Source organism: Podarcis filfolensis (assembly GCF_964270895.1).
Source record: "Podarcis filfolensis genome assembly, chromosome: 1".
Lineage (NCBI taxonomy): Eukaryota > Metazoa > Chordata > Lepidosauria > Squamata > Lacertidae > Podarcis > Podarcis filfolensis.
The window spans coordinates 31,337,635-31,357,351 of NC_139604.1; the positions used below are offsets into that span (position 1 = coordinate 31,337,635).

A 19,717-nucleotide genomic window follows, 5' to 3' on the forward strand; every position below is an offset into this window, starting at 1 on the left:
CATCTAGTTTGTCTCTCAATATGCTTTTCTCTGGATGATTTATGTCCCAGGTATTTTCAGAAAGCTATGAAATAGAACAATCTCAGGGAAATGTCAGGGAAATGTATCAGTTCCTAAACAAATGTGGCACAGTATTAATTTTACTGTTGCTTATGACTACCTGTGCAACCATCCCAATTATCTCCCAACTTTTCTGCTTTTATGTTGCGTCATATACTACTTTTGTTGTTACTCTTATAGTTATTGAAAATTCAGTAAGTATTTTAAATTGTAAGCTGACCTGAGAACTTTTTGCTATAGGGTAGCCAATATAAATAAATAATATTGTTCTTTCAGTAGTGCCTTTCCCCTTTCACTTATTTGTGGGTGGGGGCACCTCAAGAAAAAAAAAAGTAGGAACATCAGTTTTTAAGAACCTGTAGCAAAGAACAGAGGTGCCCTTTAACAGGACAAGTTGAACTGCAAATACATTTGAACAACTGGCTCAGAAGGAATTACCGAAACACAATTCCACTAGCTTGTAGCAGACAAGACATCTGCTTAATCTTGAGCTGAACTAACAAACAGCCGCGGTCTTTGATAGAAAAGATTTAAGTGTTTTTCTCCAATATCCTTCAAATGATGAAAACAACTCTGTATTACTCTTCCAATGAGGTCTTCCGTTCAGAGATTTGTTTTCACGGCATCTAATCCTTAAAAGAAAGTAATCTGCCATTTATTAATGTGACTGTGATAGGGGATATTTGCAAGGGAACTATCATTCAAGTATCATTTCTCTATATTAAAGTTATTTGGTTCATACAAATAGCGGTAGCTGGCACTACATTACTCTTAGCAAATTTTCATCCACTTGTCTTCAAGAATATCTGAACAGGAGCAGTGTGTGTCTGTGTGTGTGTGTGTGTGTGTGTGTGTGTGTGTGTGTATGAATGAGAATCTGAATATGATACTTGAAATTTAATTTCCATATGCACTTTTAATAAGAGCTCTGCTATCTTCACAGATTTATAGCTGCTGGATATTCTGCAGTAATGACATTTCTAACAAGAAAAACTTGGGTTCACCTAAAAAGGCGATCGTGAATCCATTATTAATTACACACAGAGGATGAGGTGAACTGGTAGCTCATTTTTACACTGCTGTAACTTTGGCCTGTTTGTAAATAAAGACACAAGAGCTAGGGCATTTTATTCAACTTGAGTAATTGAAGACACCACAAAGTAGTTTGTCAGAATTTCCATATCCAAGCTTGTTTCCTTCCCTCATCCCAGTTCAGGGAGTTGGACTAGATGACTACTGGAGTCCCATCCAACTCTACAATTTTATGATTCTATGAAATAAATATGTGAATGTGCACAACCTGCAGTGGCACAGAGCAGGGCCTTTAGTGTTGTGGCACCCATTTGTGGAATTTCCTCTCAGCTGACATCAGACATGTGTCATGCTAAAAACTTCTATTTCCCCAAGCATTCCTGGGCTGGTGATTTAGTCACATTTTACTTCAAGTCACTCTGTCATTTCTGGCAGTTTTAAATTGCATTCGAAATAACTCATTGTTTACATTGTTGGTTTTTGTACTTGTTTTACAAACGTTTATGATTAAGTAGTCTATTACTATTGAAAAAATAAAATAGCATCTATATCTATACGCACACATAGAATTGGCAACCCTTGTTTCAGTAACGGAAGCGGAAAGATATCTCTCTGGACTTCTATAAAACTGTCAGTCATAAACTGAACAAACAGGCACTTTCCCTTTCTTTGTGATGGTGAAAACGCTAGTAAAAAGGGGAGGGTGCTGTCTACAGTCTCAGCTGTAAGAGCAGCTGTCAAATCATCCACAAAAAAAATCATTTTATAATCAAGATGCTTCGATTCAAAAGCATTACTGTAAATGGATGTTTCCCAACATTGGGAAGATGGATTCCAGGGTTTCTGCTACAGATGAAACAGTTGAGTGGAGTATTCCTATTCTATTCTTCAAACACACACACAAACTACAATACTACAGATGTTTACCTGGAGAAAGCCTTATGGGGGGAGGGAATTCTGAATCAACATGAAAAGTAAAGCATTCTGGGTTTGGGCTAGGTACTGTTATAATACTCCAGAGATTTTGTTCAGGAGGAGGCTGTGAGGGGCAAGTGGAAGCTTATTTGCATTTGTTTGGGAACCACAAGCATGTACAGTGGTACCTCGGGTTACATACGCTTCAGGTTACAGACTCCGCTAACCCAGAAATAGTGCTTCAGGTTAAGAACTTTGCTTCAGGATAAGAACAGAAATTGTGCTCCGGCGGTGCAGCAGCAGCAGGAGGCCCCATTAGCTAAAGTGGTGCTTCAGGTTAAGAACAGTTTCAGGTTAAGTACGGACCTCTGGAATGAATTAAGTACTTAACCTGAGGTACCACTGTATATGACAGGCAAGGGCAACTGCATGAGCCTTTATAATGTTTAAATGTATGATTTGCCTTCATAGAATAATAAAATTGTAGAGTTGGAATGAGGGTCTTCTACATCCAACCCCCGGCAATGCAGGAATCTTCTGACCAATGTGGGGCTCGAACCCACGACCTTGAGATTTGAGAGTCTCATGCTCTACCAACTGAGCTATCCCTGGTCGGCCCTGTGTCCCCCCAGAAAAAAGCACTGCTTAATACTATGATAAGCCTAATTCCAGAGACAAAAAGGACATGGCAGCTGAGCAGCTAAGGAGTTCCTTGTAACTCTGAGCTGATGTTCATGCATGTTTCTCATTTCTCCCTACAAGTACTAACAACAAACTACTTCACCAGACTACAATCCACACCCAAAACCTAAGCTTCCGTTTGGGAATTATTATGTTAGACTATTGAACAAAATTAATGTACAGAGGATGTTGGAACTGAAGCCTTTTAAGTATTTGAAATTTCAGATATTCAAAATACACATATAGGAATCCTCACTATATAAGAAATTGATACTTCCAATAGGATGTGGAAGAACAGAAACTACAGTTTGTTACTTTCCAAGAGCACTAACCCTTTGGGAATTCTGCCACCAACTAAGCAGAGAGGTCCAAGAAATTGCTTTTATAGCTAACAGTAGTAAACAACTAAAGCGCACTTTAAAAAAAAAGTAAACTTCTTCGAGTTTAAAAAATGTTCAGTACACACAAGTGATTATCTTAAACCGAGCTCAAAACATGAAACAGATGCTGTCACCACATTAAGAGTCAAATTCAGCATTTATACTGGTGATTTCTATATAAACAATTGAAAACAATGTGATTTAATGCCTTCAGATACATTACTGGAGTAGTTAAAGAGTTCACACAATACACTCTTGCCCAAGTCCCAACTTTCCCTACACACACATATGAAGACAAAGGTGATACATTATGAAGGCAGTGCAGCGTAATGGTTAAGAGTGTTGGACTATGACTTGGGAGACCAGGGTTCGGATCCCCACTCAGTCATGAAACTCACTGGGTGACCTTGGGCCAGTGACTATCTCTTAGCCAACCTACCTCACAGGGTTGTTGTGAGGATGAAATGGGGAGGAGGAGAACCATGTACACCACCTTGAACACCTTGGAAGATGAAGGTGGTATATAAACGTAATAAGTAAATTATTATTATTATTATTATTATTAATAATAATAATAATAACAATAACAATAATAAATACCCTGCCCATCTGGCTGGGTTTCCCCAGTCACTCTGGGTGGCTTCCAGTACATATAAAAAACATAATAAAATGGCAGACATTAAAAACTTCCCAATACAGGACTGCTTTCAGGTGTCTTCTAAAAGTTGCGTAGATCTTTATCTCCTTGGCATCTGATGGGAGGGCGTTCCACATGGCGGGCGCCACCACCGAGAAGGCCCTCTCTGCCTGGTTCCCTGTAACTTCACTTCTCGCAGTGAGGGAACTGCCAGAAGCCCCTCGGAGGACCTTAGAGACCGGGATGAACGATGGAGGTGGCGACGCTCCTTCAGGTATACCAGGCCAAGGCCATTTAGGGCTTTAAAGGGCAGCAGCAACACTTTGAATTGTGCTCAGAAACATACTGGGAGCCAGTGAAGATCTTTCAGGACCAGTGTTACTATAGTCCCAGCGGCCACTCCCAGTCCCCAGTCTAGCTGCTGCATTCTGGATTAGTTGTAGTTTCAGAGTCACCTTCAAAGGTAGCCCCAAGTAGAGCGCACTGCAGTTATCCATGTGATTACGGATATGGCCACCAAGAGACTCCATTCTGGAAGGCTTTCACATTATAGAAGTAGGAATTCTCCCAGCTTTTTTGACATCTGACTCTCCCATCACTGTATCCAATGCAAGATGGCCACAATGTGTGAGGATGCCAACAGTTTGAAGAGCCACATGCCCTCCCCCAATACAGCTAAGAAAGAGGTACAGTATGAATGAACCAAGAAACCACTAAACATCAATTTGTTTTTCAGTATAAATATTAAAATTTACCTAACCTGGAAGTCAGAATAATCTACTTTCTTGTGGCAGAAACATAGAAACTCTTAATGTGTGATATCAGGGTGATGTTCTGGGAGAATGCCCCCCCCCCCCCATTGCTAGTCATCTATTTGTGATCACTGCCACATCTTTCTAGTTATCTTTTAGTGCAGAGTATCCGTTCCATGTTGTATTATTAAAAATACAGATAAAAGGTTGAGCAGTTTAAAAGAGAAATCCACACATTTCACTTTTTGCTCCTGCAAGAAAACAATCATGTCATTTAGAGACCAAAGGAAGCTAAAGCTGCTCCACAGAAGCGACTTTTTAAGCCAATGTTTCTATTCACTCCCACACAACCACACTCAGCCTGCATTTGAACCTCACACTCTGATCAGCAACCATACAGCAAACACAGAGAACATAGCCTGCCAACAATGAGAAACCAGGGTGACACTTTTCTTGACAGATGCACAAGGCACGACAGTCTTTTTGCCTTTATTGGCCTCTGTGGAAAGGGAAAATAAAATGTGGGCTTTGGTAGCAGACAGAAGGGCCTCGAGTACATACTCTACCTCATTAGGAGGATACTGTAGCCTCTTCCAGCCTCTTCACACAATTGTAATTACGAGGAGGAGGAGGAGGAGGAGGAGGAGGAGGAGGAGGAGGAGGAGGAGGAGGAGGAGGAAGTGGAATAGTGGCTGCAGATCCTGCCCCCACCAGGCAGGGCTGGACTTCCCATAAGGCAGAGTGAGGCTCCTGCTGTAAGCAATAAATGTCCCGCCTAACCTGCCTCCTACTGCCCTCAGGTACAGCGAAGGAAGCTGTCAAATTAGCATTCAATTGCCTGCCTGGCTGACATTTGTACATGGACTCTCTTATGCCTGTCACTCTGCTGATCATCCACAGTGGGTAGGGAACATCTCTCAAGGGAAGCCTGCAATACGGACATGGGCTTTCCCCCAATCGGGAGAATCTATGTGCTTGCAGCAAGGTCCCTTTTAGAGAGGTCTCTTCTGCAAATGAAGGTAAGGAACCTGTGGAAGGAATGCCTGGAAAGAACTTGTGTGCAAATTACATCACCTTTGAAATTTGATGTATGCCATGAAGGAGTAAGCTGTGGCCTTTCTGCTTGTCTGCGACATGCCACAGCATCCATACAAATGGTTGCTGCTGTGCCCAAAAATACCACTTACTGATACATCTGCCATCTCATCAGTTTGCTTTAATCCATTCAGTAAGGATCTCCCTTAAAATTAGAAATAGTCTACTCCTTTCCTTCTGATAATGTTGATTACTGTGGAATAATCAGTTTTGTAGCCAAACAAGAACTATTTATTCACATGAACTCCATACCTAGAGATGTCATTTATTTTATGATTATATTTAGGACACTAGTGGCAAGTCTCATTTAGTCAGAAAGGGCTTAAAACGTTAGGGAATCAGTTTCTTTACCATCTCTGATGTTATTGTTTTAATCATTATGGCAATATAGTATGTGCAGGCTAATGGCAAAATGGCAGTGAAATTTGCCGCCATATGGGAGTGAGAGGATGGAGACTTAAGCCACCCAAACCAGTGAACAATGATCAGTATCTCAGGATTTATAACCTCTCTAGCTCAGAAAGCCTAGATCCACTTTGCTGAAGAGAGAGTTACTAATCAGTGGGGTCATGAGAGGTGATGGATGTATAAAGCAGATATAAAATGCAACCTTTCCACCGCAAAAAGGGGGCTTCCCTATTAAAAAACAAAACTGTAGCAATATTTGACTGTCAATCCTGCATGACCAGTATGCACATGTCTGAAGAAAATAACTGAGTGAAAATAAAATGTTGGAAGAAGAAACCATCCATACAACATGCATATTTTTAAGTGTTCAGCTCCTTCAATTTGAAACCTACGAGAGATGGAACATACTTGAACTTGTTGCTTTGGAATTTGAGGAGGAGGGGGATGAAACTGCAGAAAGACACAGAATTTAAGCTACAGAAGTTAGACTGGCTTGTAGAAGAAATAGCGCCATACACTTTTGTGTATATCCGAATCAAGATATGCACAAAAATGTAGGAAAGGTGCCAGGAAGGAATATTCCTAGAAACTTTCTGCACCTCCAATAAGAAGAGATGATGAGAACTCAGGTCTTAAATTCAAAGCACAAGAAAAACAAGGGAATATCCAATTTAACTTGATGTTATAGGTTGTTTCTGTTGGTGTTAATTAGGCTGTAAATCTAAAACATCACAGTGAATATGAAATCCTCATTATTATACAAATACTTACACAGCATGTTGATTGTCATTTTGCCCTGACATTCTCTGAAACTGCACTTTGTTATGTGGTAGTCAAATTTAATGAACTAGGAACTTTTCAAGAATACCAATTAACTCCAGGGTCGGGCTGCTACCAGCTTTGCCAACACAGTCATCTATTGTTATTGCTGTCTGATTTAGCAAGCATTTTAACGGCAGTGGCAAGACACAGCACTTCAACATGGCATCAGCATAACGTACTCCGTTGTTAAAACTTGAAAGCAAGTCCAGAAACAGAATTCAAACAGGCCTCTCACATTAAAAGTGACCCGCAACTCTCACACTTAATTTTGCTTGAAGACTGTGTATACATCGTTCAAGAATTTTAGACTGCTAGACATGGCACATAACGAACCTATCACAAGATCTGCAAAGCCAAGATCTGCACAAAGGGCTCAATTCTTACTTGTTTTTGTAGCCGCTTCGCTTTCAAGTCGAAGTCCAGTCATTAAGTCGAAAGGAAAGCACTCCGAACACACATGCTTACCATTCTGGTTGGGATCTGTCGGCTCCAACACTTTCCTCATTGGTACGGCGACTGCATCTCCTGGTATCCGGGGACTTTCTACATACTTGGGCTTCCTGATGGGACCTGAAATGCGGAAAGATCTCAAACTTGCCTTTTTCCCACACAGAACACAAATTACAGAGGACCAGAACAACTCTAAAAGCAGAAATGCACGTTGCAGACGGAAACAATACACACACAACACATGCTATAATAAAGACAGTGAACTCTCGTACTTCCACTCTCGCTGTCTGTTGTCAGGGGGAAAAAGCAGCAACAGCAAGCTTTAGTCAGGCTCACTTTTTGGAATGTAAACTGTGCTGTGGAACAAAAGCAGTTTCCTTGCTGCGGTGCTCTTGATTCAGCCTCCAGCCTATGTAAAGAGGGTGACTTTGACATGGTCAAAACTCGCACAGCTCTGGAGTTGGCCTCTCTAGGCAGAGCCTCTGTTTTTCTGCTTCAATTCGAAGATAACCCTGTTTACTAGTATAATCTTTGAAGCTGGGAGGCAAGGATTACAAAGCGGACAGCTTGCAACATTAACACTCTAAATACTCCAGTCCAGCAGCTTTATATTACTGAGTACAGTATTTTTACCCAGGCGAATGACGCACAACGTTGATTGTAAGACGGTGGGCAGGGCGGGAGGAAGAAAGGAGAGAAATATCTGTTCGGCTGCTACGGTAGCTCTTCAGTATTTTCAATAATAATAAAAATAAAAGAGGGAGAGATTTTGCTAACTGGTGGCTAAAATCAAACGTACTATGTAATTTATAAGCGCGTCGTTCACTTTTGAGGTTGGAGTAACTGTTCATCAAAGGAGTTCATCAAATGTAAGAGAATGAATTTAGTACTTTCATTCGACTATTTAAATTATTGATAGCCGTGTGCTTTGCTGAATGCAATTGCAGGAAACATTAAATGCACAACAGAATTTCTAGTCACCAAAACACCCCCCACAATGAGAACAATACTGCCATCTAAAGGTTCTTTAGAGAAACAGAAATTGCTTTTAAGTAAGCCAACAGGCCTTATCCTAGGATTCTGCTTTGCTGGGCCGACCCCAGGGCCAATACCAGTCTTAATGTATCACAGTTCTATTCACTCCTAGTAGCAGAGATTACAAAGGAACAAAAACCATCAGAGATAAGATCTAACACAGCATCAGCAACTATAACCCCTCACACAAAATTCCTGGCATCTCTACCACTACCCACCAATTTTGGCATTTTAACACTGAAAATTCCTCTACAGCACCATTTAAAAAAAACCAAAAAAAACAACAACCATAGACATAAGCAACAAACTGGGTTGCCATCACTACATCATGGGTCTCTGTCATGCTCCCTCACAAATGTAAAACCCTCCAAGCATGCTGCCAAGAAGATCCACCCCACAGGAGAGAACTCAGTTGCTAGCAGACTTGTGTGAAGAACCCATAGGAAGAGGCTCTGGATCTCAGTATGATGCTGATGGTTCCATATAGCTAATATAGTTCAATAGATCTACAGAGCACACACACACACATTTCCATCTGTATGCATGTGGCGGAAAGAAGCATTTTCCCATGGAGAGCTACTACAAAGTCATCTAAGGAAACAGGGCCTGACTTAGATATTGTGCTGCCCGAGGCAGGGACAAAATGGCAACTGTTCCCCATTCCTAACTAAACTACAAACTGAACCTGGACCTCCATTGCACTTGAGACAGCAGGATAGTTTAGGGGACCCAGCACAGGCCATACAGCACCCACAGAGGGGAATAGCCAGGTCCCACATTTTCTGCCCTAGGTGGTTGCCAAATGGTTGGGCCAATCTGAAAAGGAAGGATGCACATACCACAATAGTGGCTCACTGAAGGCCACAGAAGGCACTGGTAATTCAGTGGGAAAGGGCAGCACAATTGGGAACAAAATGCAGCCTCCACAAATCCAAGCTTAGAGGAACTGCTGGCAACAATAATTTTAAATGGAGGAGGAGTTTGGATTTGCTATCCCACTTTATCACTACCCGAAGGAGTCTCAAAGCGGCTAACATTCTCCTTTCCCTCCCTCCCCCACAACAAACACTCTGTGAGGTGAGTGGGGCTGAGAGACTTCAGAGAAGTGTGACTGGCCCAAGGCCACCCAGCAGTTGCATGTGGAGGAGCGGGGAAGCGAACCCGGTTCACCAGATTACGAGTCCACCGGTCTTAACCACTCACTACACCACACTGGCTCGACCATGGTCAGATCCTCCCCCCCCCCTTATTTTTACAGATTCTTCATTGAACTGCACTTTAAATGTAAAACTCTGTAACGGATTGGTTGTTATCATTTTATTATAATCAATAATAGACATATTTAAAGAAACCAGAACCAAAACAGTAATTTTAGATGGGGAAAGGAGAGGTAGCAGAACTGTAACAGATGATCTCATACCACACAGCAACACCCCTAAGCGCAAAGCCACAGAAGTATACAAAAAGAAAACTACAGTATACAAAAAGAAAAATAGGATGGGACTCTTCTAGGGTTCCAGCCTCACTCAGGTATTTGTCTGCAACAGTCCTGCCCTAGCACGCTTGCTTCCATTTTGCCCAGACTCCGTTCATTCATTAGATTCCCACTCTTAACTGTGCCAAAACAATTCTCTCTCATCCAGCTGGTGTAACTTGTGGTTTAGATTGCTCTTGAAATAATAAAGATACCCCACTTTCCAGTAAACTGTAGTAATAAAAAATTCAGCTGGCAAAGTTTGGAGAGCACAGCTTATCTTTATATGGCAAATGACGTATTACAGATCTGTGTGGAATTATAAGACAAAAGATAAAATGGAAGCCAAAGGGTTTTTTGAAGCACATTATAAATGTGTGTATGTATAAACAGAGGGGGGAAATAGGAGAGCTATACATATAGCTAATTACTATAAATCACAAAGTGCCCTTTAACCATTTTTGGATATACAAAGGCATAATACTCCCAAGAACATTTGAGGAACATAAAACCAAACTGGGATTAAGACAGAAGTGGATAAATTTATTAATTTATTAAGGCTATCTTGTCATTTTTATTATACTACCTTAGTTGTGGCTCACTGGATTCAGAAATCAACCACCCTCGTGAATATCACCTTATTCCTTCCACATCAGAAATTAGCAAAGATCAGGAATGTTAGATGATAAAATAAAGGAGGAACAAATCTACCAGTGGTACACGGCATCCTATTGTTAAAGTAAGACGAATGGAACAAGAAATGATAAATGTTGAAAATGTGCACAAACCAAATCTGCTGCCCTCCCTCCTGCCCGCGCCCCTAATGTCTGGTTCAACTGTTCATAGATAAAAATATATGCAAATACTATAGCCCATACAATTGAACTAACAGTAGATTATACCCTTCCTCAGAGTCCACTGCTGATATTACTGCTGCTGATAGTATGTGTGGTATTCGCTATTAAAACATTTATATCATGCCTTTGCCATTCAAAATGTTCCAGATCAAATCAGATAGAAATGAGTCAGGAATGCATCAAACCACGCAACACAGCAGGTAATCAGGAGCATAATATTCAGCAGTGAGATTTAGGAACCAGTCACAACACAAGCTTGGAGGAATAAAAATGTTTTGGTTTTTCATCTAAAGGCTACAAGAGAAGGGGGTGGTTCTGATTTCACAGGACATGGAGTTCCACAGCCTGGGAAAGTGGGCAGGCAGGAACTTATGGGAGGGGGACAGTGCTGTAAGTAACATGGTGCCAAGCTCTTTATGGCTTTAAAAAGGTCATATCCAGGGCTTTGAACTGAGCTTGGAAATAAACTGGAAGTCAGTGTAGGTAGAAAAAACGAGTCACATGCTTCATGTAAAACAGATTATTGTTGTTATGTCATTTATGTTTAAGTTTGGAATTAATAAAATATGGGGTTTTAAAAAAAGACTCTGGTTAGAACTCTTGCTTCCAAATTTTGGACTAGCTTATGTTTCCAAACACTTTTTAAAGGCAGCTGCTTGTAAAGACTTGTCAGGGAACTGCCATCAGAACTGGAGGGAGAGCGCAAAAGCCAGAGGGATTCCAGAGAGCGTCCAGGGATCGGGAGAAGCAGCCCATCTTCTGGGGAAGAGAATCAGCGTAGCACCAGTGGAGAAGGGGGGCAGGTGGGGGAAGTGGCGAGGCGGTCCCATGACTCCTTGCCTGGGACCAGCGGGGAGAGTAGGGGTCCTCCGTTGCCCACGCCCTCCCTGCGCAGAAGGCTTTCGTGCAGAGAGGGTAGGCGGAGACTACGCGTCAAAGAGCTTCTTTGCTGGAAGAAGTTTAAGAAACGCCCACTCACGGATTCTGCCAGCGACTGAGTCAGCCACGGGTGAGTGGCGGTCCGGACAGATGAGGTTCACTTTGGCAGCCCAGCCAGGTGTTTGCACCCAGCCAGGGAGATAGGCATCTGCTTACGCACGAGAAACCCCTTAGAAACCCTTACAAGACTGTTAACAGTAATCCAATTCTTGAAGCAACTATGGCATGCTTGATTACAGCTAGGTCTCACTTCTTGCGCAGCGGCTGCAGCTGGCACACCAGCCTAAGTTGGGCAACAGCACTCCTAGTCACAGCAGCCACCCGGCCATCCAGAAATAAAGCTGTATCCAGGAGCATTGTCAAGTTGTGGGCTCAATTCTTCAGAAGCAGTGAAACCATACCCAAACCAAACTGTATCCTCATCCCCAGGAACAGTAGTCTTGGAACTCAGCACCATTCGTAAAGATAAAGCACTTTATCTGTGACACCACATGGCGCTGTAGAATCCCCTCTTTCACCAACAGGACTTCCCTGTATGACGTTTACAAGGCGTTTAACTGAATCACATTTTTTGATGCGTCTTGATCCAGCCTTGCTCACCTGAAGCATCTGTTTTGCCCTGATTAAGTCTCAGTTTGCTAGCTCACATCCAGTCCACTACCAATTCTAACCACCATTGCAAGACCTTGGCTGCCTTTCTTGAATATGTAGGAAATGAAAGGTAAAAGTTGGGTGTTGATGATGACACCGCACTTCAAAATCCCTAGACAATCCCCTCCTCCTAGAAGTTTCTTATAGGTACACAGGAGACAAGATGGAATGTTGTGGGACGTTATAGGTCATGGTGCCAAGAAATAGATCCTCCAGTGTCACCGTCTCAAAAGCGCCTCTAAAGGAAAGACCAAGTCTATACAAAACAGAACCTCTCACCAAGTCCCATTGTGCCCAGACAGTCCAGAAGAATACCACTAGTCATTAGTTTCAAAAGCTGCCGAGGGGTGCCGCAGAACCAACATGGATTTCATCCTGTTGTGGCTCATCCACAAGTTCCACTAAGATTATCTCCATCCCAAGACCAAGTTAGAATGAGGCTGGGCCAAAAGTTCTCACGAGGGGCATTTTAGCTAAATCAGGGCCTACCAGTCCCCCACTATCCTGTTTTGCAGCTGTTGTGCTTTGCCTGGTAGCCAGTGGCTGTTGCAGCTCAAACAGCATCATTATTTGGGATGTGGAAGCAAAATTACCTGGTGGCTGCAGCACCCTTACTGGTAAAGCAGGGACTGCTCATCCCTCCCTTCCTCCACCCCTGAATGTTCCTTATGACATGGTGGCAATACTTCTGGAATTGGTACCGCTGCGGCAGGAAGGTAAACAGCATTTCCGTGCGCTCTGGTTTCCGTTGCGATGTTCTGTTGCACCAGAAGTGGTTTAGTCATGCTAGCCATATGACCCGGAAAGCTGTCTGTGGACAAATGCCAGCTCCCTCACCTGAAAGCAAGATGAGCACTGCAAACCCATAGTTGCCTTTGACTGGACTTAACCATCCAGGGGTCCTTTAGCTTTCACTGTAGTTATTTGCCGCATCGTGCTAAATAATCCCTACCTAAATCAGACTGACCATATCTGTTACTTCCTGTTTCCTTTAGCCTGTAGTCTATAGTTTGGCTCAATAATTTAAGGACTGTCTTCAAAAACAGCCAGTCATAAAATCAGGGATCTAATATGTTGCACATCAGAGGTTTGCCCTCTGTGGGTTGGAAGGCGACTGGAACAGTGAAGGATGGAGGAGATATAGTTTATTTTCTCCCCCCCCCCATGTGTGTGAAGGTTGCAAGATATCTGAACTCCTGAAGAAGACTCTGCTATTCTAGCATTCCATAAAGAAGTACTTAATATTCATAGTTCAGCTCAGGGAAAAAAAACCCAAATCCAAAACATAAAAGACAAGCTGGAATTAACCAAAGAGGATTTTAAAATTAAATAATCCATAATCCTCCTGTACTCTGAATTCATATTATACAGAACACTGTGTTCTTACATTCTTGTCTATGGCTTTAAAACACACACAGTGCATGGAGGTTTTATTATAACAATCTTCTCCTGCAGGAACTTAAATGTCACCCCCAAGGTGTAAAATAAAACAGCTTTATTCTTTGGGTCAGCTTAGCAGTCAATACAGCTTTATTAAAAAAAAGCCACCTCCTCATATTTCTTACGCAAGACACTAACTAGTCTAAACATAACAATTGCTTCTCCCCCCCCCCCCGACATGAAGAAGAAGGATCAGTTTACAAAAATGTAAGGTGATGCTGGTCACTGATAATACCTGTCTGCTTTGATCTATACATTTTTTTTAGAAGCTCTATAAAGTAGGCAAACTATTGACCCTCGTGCTCTCAACATACTAGTTCCCAAGATAAAGTGCTCAGATGATCTCACAAAAAGGTTTCTTTGGATGAAAACTTTTGTATGTCTTGTTTATATTATGCTTCATGCTATATGTAAACATTTCCGTGTTTATTTGAGGGTCTGTTATTCCAGTTGTATTTTACAATGAGTCTATGACAGGTATAAATAAATAAATCTGACCTGCCTTGATATATCACTTCATCCAAGTAAATAACGTATCATTGAAAATATGAGCATCTCTCATCTTTATCTACCGGAATTAGTGGCTGCAAGATCCACAGTTTTGCATTCTAAGTTTTCCTCTTGAGTTTCAAAGACTGCAGAAACTAAAATATTCACGTAATTTGAACAAGCTTCCTGACTTCACATGTTTTTTCACATGTTAGAATGCTCCTTGAGTCTGATGGTATATTTTAAACATCCATCAATTTAATTTTACTTGATGCAGAAGAAAGAGGAATCTGAGAAACATTAACAAGGAAGAATAGTCAGGGACTACGTTGGGGGGGGGGGGAGAAGGCCTTCAACATGTGGCAGGAACAATATGCCTGGCAATTTCCCAGTTGTACTCCTGGGACAAAACTTGAAGATGTTCTTTGGGACTGATTTGGACACGAACGCAGTAATAAGAAGATGATTTGAATCCCCCTTTGGATCTTGAAGTATGGGTTCCCCCAACAAAATTTAAAAATTTGGCTTTGTAATTTGGAATTTATGTGATGTGATTTAATTTGACGTGATTGGCCAGTTAATAAAAATTATTTATAAAAAAAAAACAAAAACTTGAAGATGTTCTGTATTCTGAAACATTTTAGAGTACTTTTCTCCACATCAAATCCCAAGAGTGCCATTCATTTAGTAATTAAGTCAAAACACAGTAGCAGAGCTATCATCACCAACATTACTACAATTCAATCTTGGGTTTAAGAGATTTTCAGAAGCATGAGTTGGCTTTACAGCATTATTTTAAAAGGACACTTTTTAAAAGTATGTTACTCATCATTCTAAGAAGAAGATATTTCGTAAGAGACTTGTTCGGTGTTTCAACTTCAGGCATCTGGGAAGGCAAAAAGGGGAAATAAACCCACCCCTAGGGTGTTAGCATCTCTCATCAAGCAACTGGCCAATGCTTCCTTTTAGACAGGTGGGTCAGAAGCTATGCAGGCCTGCTTCAAAGGGAAAACAGATCAGCAGGTTTATATACTGGGGCATATGACCCAGCATGCACTGTCCGACCCAGCATGCACGTGGCCGACTCTGGAGTTGCGGCGCTCATCTCGCTTTATTGGCCGAGGGAGCCGGCGTATAGCTTCCGGGTCATGTGGCCAGCATGACTAAGCCGCTTCTGGCAAATCAGAGCAGCGCATGGAAACACCGTTTACCTTCCCGCCAGAGAGGTACCAATTTATCTACTTGCACTATGACGTGCTTTCAAACTGCTAGGTTGGCAGGAGGTGGGACCGAGCAACGGGAGCTCACCCCGTCGCGGGAATTCAAACCGTTGACCTTCTGATCGGCAAGTCCTAGGCTCTGTGGTTTAACCCACAGCGCCACCCGCGTCTAATAGCATGCACAAAATGAGGGTTGGGAACCTTAGACTAGGGGCCAAATGCAGCCCTCCAGATATCTTTATCTGGCCACATCCTCTCTTCCCAGGCCACACCTCTCACTAGTTCTGCTTCACACTCTTAAGTGCTTTTGACTGGCTGCAATATTTCTTTAAACTGAAATAACACCTCTTGATTGTTTCCATGGGGAGAAATGGAGATGTGTATGTGGAAACTGTGACTGTTGTGTGGATGGACTGTAGCCCACTCACAACCACTACCCTGTCCACCTTTTTCTCAGGCTTCACCCTGGATGGCTGTCAAGAAAGAATGCAGCCTTTAGACTGAAAAAGCTTCCCAACTATTGAAATAACCTAAAGTAGCTTTAGAAGTGATGGGAAACCAGGGATCAAAGAAGGAAGCACAAAGCACTTGTGCCATTAACATTTGATGGAGAACGTCCCCAGAACAAGTTGCATGAGCAATTGTCAGGTCTCATTCAGGTTCCAGGTGTTCCAGATCTAGAACCAGAAAGGGGAGACATGGGTATACATCCAAATGGGCCAGAAACAGGTATAAAGGGTGTTCGAAACAGTCAGGGATTGGGCTTCAAGGTAGCAATAGAGGATCAAGAGGGGCACAGGCTAATGGGTTGTCAAAAACCAAGCAGGGGAGAAGATCCAACAGAGGAGCAGCTTAGGTAGTTTGCTGAACAATCTGAGATTGCTACTTAGCTTTCAAAGTGGAAACTCAAACTCAGTATTATTATTGTTTTTGCTTATATTTTGCATATAAATATGGAATAATTTGTACTGTATAGCTATTGGAGAATTTGTATGGCATTCTGTGGTTTAAAGCAAATGCCTTGTGTTTGTTTTATTTAAATATTAATAACATTCTTCTTTAAAGAAAAATAAGCCTAACTGTAGAATTCATGGCAGGCAAGAAGTCGGAAATTTAGATTTGCATTACCACAGTAAGGGGAAAGGGCTGTTTCATTTTCCCATCACTCAGTGTTAAGGGAACTGGGAAGATAACAGTACATAAAGAATGAGTTTCTGCCTCAAGCACAGTCCAACTCTGGCTTACTGCATCCCTTCCAGCTCAGGTGTTGACAACATGTTCCCCCTCCTACATGATGAGTGTCTGATGCTGATGGTATTGTTTATATATGGCCAGATTCTTCAAGATAATAAATCAAGGTGAGCAAATAAGTCTTGCGTTTGATTCTGCTCAGCAAAATTATTTTGCCCTTGGGTTTACTCTTTGATCGTATAAACAAAAGTTCAAGCTACACACATAAAGGTTTTAAAGCAGATAAAACTTTTCACAGAAGTGCTCCTTTATTTTGTAATACTAGAACTGTTTAAGTTAGCTGAGGCAATTAATGCCACATACACACTATCATATGTTTAATCTCCTGATGCAAATTATAATCCCCACCTTCATCCAAAAGCATACACTCTGTGAGCATGAAAGATTAAAAGATGTTAAGAGGCAAGTAATCTGCACAGAGAGATTTTTCAGTTGCGTATTTTCAGTATTTGGACATTCTGATGCAAAGAAAGATCAGTAAAGCAACTCGGCTTTGATCTTTGTACATTTTGCAATGCAATGAAAGACACATGCGAAAAAGACAGGATTTTATCAGCATAAAAAACCAGCAGAGGGTGCTATTCGATACTTATTAGAACATGAATAAAAAGCAGCAGCAAGGCCTGTTTAGAATGAAAGCAACTCCAAAATGCACTCCCTCTAAAATGCAAACCACATCCTTTCAAAAGACAATCGTTCTGGCCTATGTACGGCAAGTAATACTATAATTAGATGCAGTACACAAGAACAATGATGGGCAACCATTTTAAAGCAGGATTACATTAATAAGCAAGAGATGGTGAAAAGGCAATTCTAAAAATGAAAGAGTTGTGATTCTGTCATTTGGAGTTGCGTAGCTTCCCTTTACATGTTTTTCATAGCTGCAGAAACAGAGGAAACACAGTGCTGAGGTCACATTTTCCTTTAGTTTTTAAAAGCAGCCACTAGCATTCTCAAAGGAATGTATAAACACACCATACCAAGAGCTGCACATACTTGGGGACTTCTCAAAAACAAAAAAAGCAACTGAGGAGGCCACACTCTCACAAATGAAAAATCTGAGATTTCAGAACAATGGAGCAATAGTGAAGGGACCTGAATATACAAAAACTTCCAGAATCAGTCATTAAATTCCACCGCTCAGCTAAAAAGTAAACAGATCATTATATCCCATGTAGGATGTGCAAGCAGAGAAAGGTGAAACTTAGGAGCATCATGGCGACTTTGATTAAGCCATTTACTGTCAAGAAAAACTGGACATGTTCATAACTGAATGAACCCTGAGGACTCTTGGTCCTGCACTCTCCCCCTTCTTATGTGGCGATTCTTGACTTCTGATTCTGGTTCAGTGACAACTCAGTTTCTGCTTGCACACAGAGCAATGAATCGGCACAATTCAGTTCATCAAAAGGAAGTATCGGAAATCAGGAAAAGCCATATAAAATGACGAGAGGTGCAGGCAAAGAGGGAGCACGCAAGCACAGCTTAAGAGTTACGTCTGAACAGACCCAAACACCACCCATCACCAGAATCAATCTTTGTGGACTCCTGAAATTGGGAATATAAAGACCAATGGAGTGTGGGGAACTTTTGGCCCTTCAGGTTTTGTCCGAACTGCAACTACCATCAACCACTGGTTATGCTTTTAGGGCTCATGGAGTTCAGCAATATCTGGAACGCCAAAGGTTCCCTACTCATGCTTTAAAAACACATTTACTGTATTTTTCCGTGTATAAGAGTAAGTTTTCCCCCTAATAAATTATGTCAAAAATAAGGGGGCATCTTATACAGTCAAACCTCTTCTTATGTCTGCCTCCTCTTGCGTCCATTTCGCCCAACATCTACAGCAAGCCCGGAAGTAACCTGGAAGTTTGCCGCTGTTCGCACAGGAGCAGCGATCGCTGTTCGCACATGCGCAGAAGCGGGCAATCGCCACCCACGCCTACGCACAACAGCACCTCTCCCAGCGACCCATTTCAACCTCTGGACAGACCTCCAGAACGGATTATGGTCGCAGGTAGAGGTTCCACTGTACAAGGATAGTGCCGAGGCCATTTTCTTAAATCTGAGTCCCCAAAAACAGATGGAAAAATATGGTAACTCACTGTTTAGCAACCAAGTTAATGGCCTGATTTTCACACCATGGTAATCCAAACTATGGGTTACCAGGTAGATAGCATGAATGTTCAGGTTCTCAGAAAGGGTCTTGCAGCTGCCTTGCTCCTTCTCAGTCTTTTTTTTTTTTTTACTCCTGCTCCATGCTGAGCTCTGGTTTGGCTTAACTTGTCAGCAGAACCCTGATGCATGGTTAAGCTCTCTCCTCAACTAACCATGAGTTGGAGCCAAGGAGCAAATTAGCTAAGAAATCCTCTCTGGGAATCTGCATGGTGCCTAACAGTGACTTGTGAACCAGATCAATGAGACTTAGAAGTACTGTACTTAACTTTGACTTAATTAACAATGGGGCTTACTTCTGAACTCATGTATAGAACTGCACTGAATCAGTAAAGATTCAAATTAGGATTAAGATAACCTTACCAACATGGTGAACTGGTCATGTGATACATGTTTGCTTATGCATAGGAATTAATGCAAATAGGATGCAGACATTCTATCTGGTGCAAAGAATGGGAGATTTATCAAGCGGTAAGGTTTCTCCGCATTTTTCACTTAGAAAATAAGCTGTCTGTTATTAATACAGAGGAGACACTGAATGTGAAAGGTGTTCTATAAAGTACAGTCGTACCTTGGCTGTCGAACAAAATCAGTTCCGGAAGTCCGTTCAACTTCCGAAAACGTTCGGCAACCAAGGCGTGGCTTCTGATTGGCTGCAAGAGCTTCCTGCAGGTAATTGGAAGCCGCATCAGATGTTCAGGTTCCAAAGAATGTTCGCAAACTAGAACACTCACTTCCGGGTTGCGGCGTTTGGGAGCCAAAACGTTCGAGTCGCACGGTGTTCAGGATCCAAAGTACAGCTGTACTTAGCTTTATAGCTAGAGCAGTCTTTTTAGGGACTGCTCAGCTTCCCTGCTTTTTCCTCATAATTTTCAAACAAGTATTCAGGTTTTGGCTAGGCAGACAACAAGTTTTACAACTTCTTTTTCTAAAGAAAAAGTGGCAGCTTATTTA

The 19,717-nt window shown here is 41.9% G+C and overlaps 1 protein-coding gene and 1 long non-coding RNA gene across 4 annotated transcripts in view; both read right to left on the reverse strand.

Annotated features, from left to right (window-relative positions):
• Nucleotides 1–19,717, reverse strand: part of TANC1 (tetratricopeptide repeat, ankyrin repeat and coiled-coil containing 1) — a 129,516-nt gene that overhangs the window by 37,419 nt on the left and 72,380 nt on the right. For 2 of the 3 annotated variants that reach the window (XM_083578475.1, XM_083578474.1), the window contains exon 4: nucleotides 7,248–7,352. The exons of the other annotated variant lie outside the window; for it this stretch is intronic. In XM_083578475.1, the coding sequence (XP_083434601.1) occupies nucleotides 7,248–7,352 (105 nt within the window). The remainder of the gene's footprint in view (nucleotides 1–7,247; nucleotides 7,353–19,717) is intronic. 3 annotated transcript variants of the gene reach the window in all.
• On the reverse strand, nucleotides 11,171–14,432 carry LOC310746324. Its single transcript, XR_014540630.1, has 2 exons — nucleotides 11,716–14,432; nucleotides 11,171–11,253 (listed from the first exon to the last, which is right to left on the reverse strand). It is a non-coding gene; the product is annotated as an uncharacterized lncRNA (long non-coding RNA).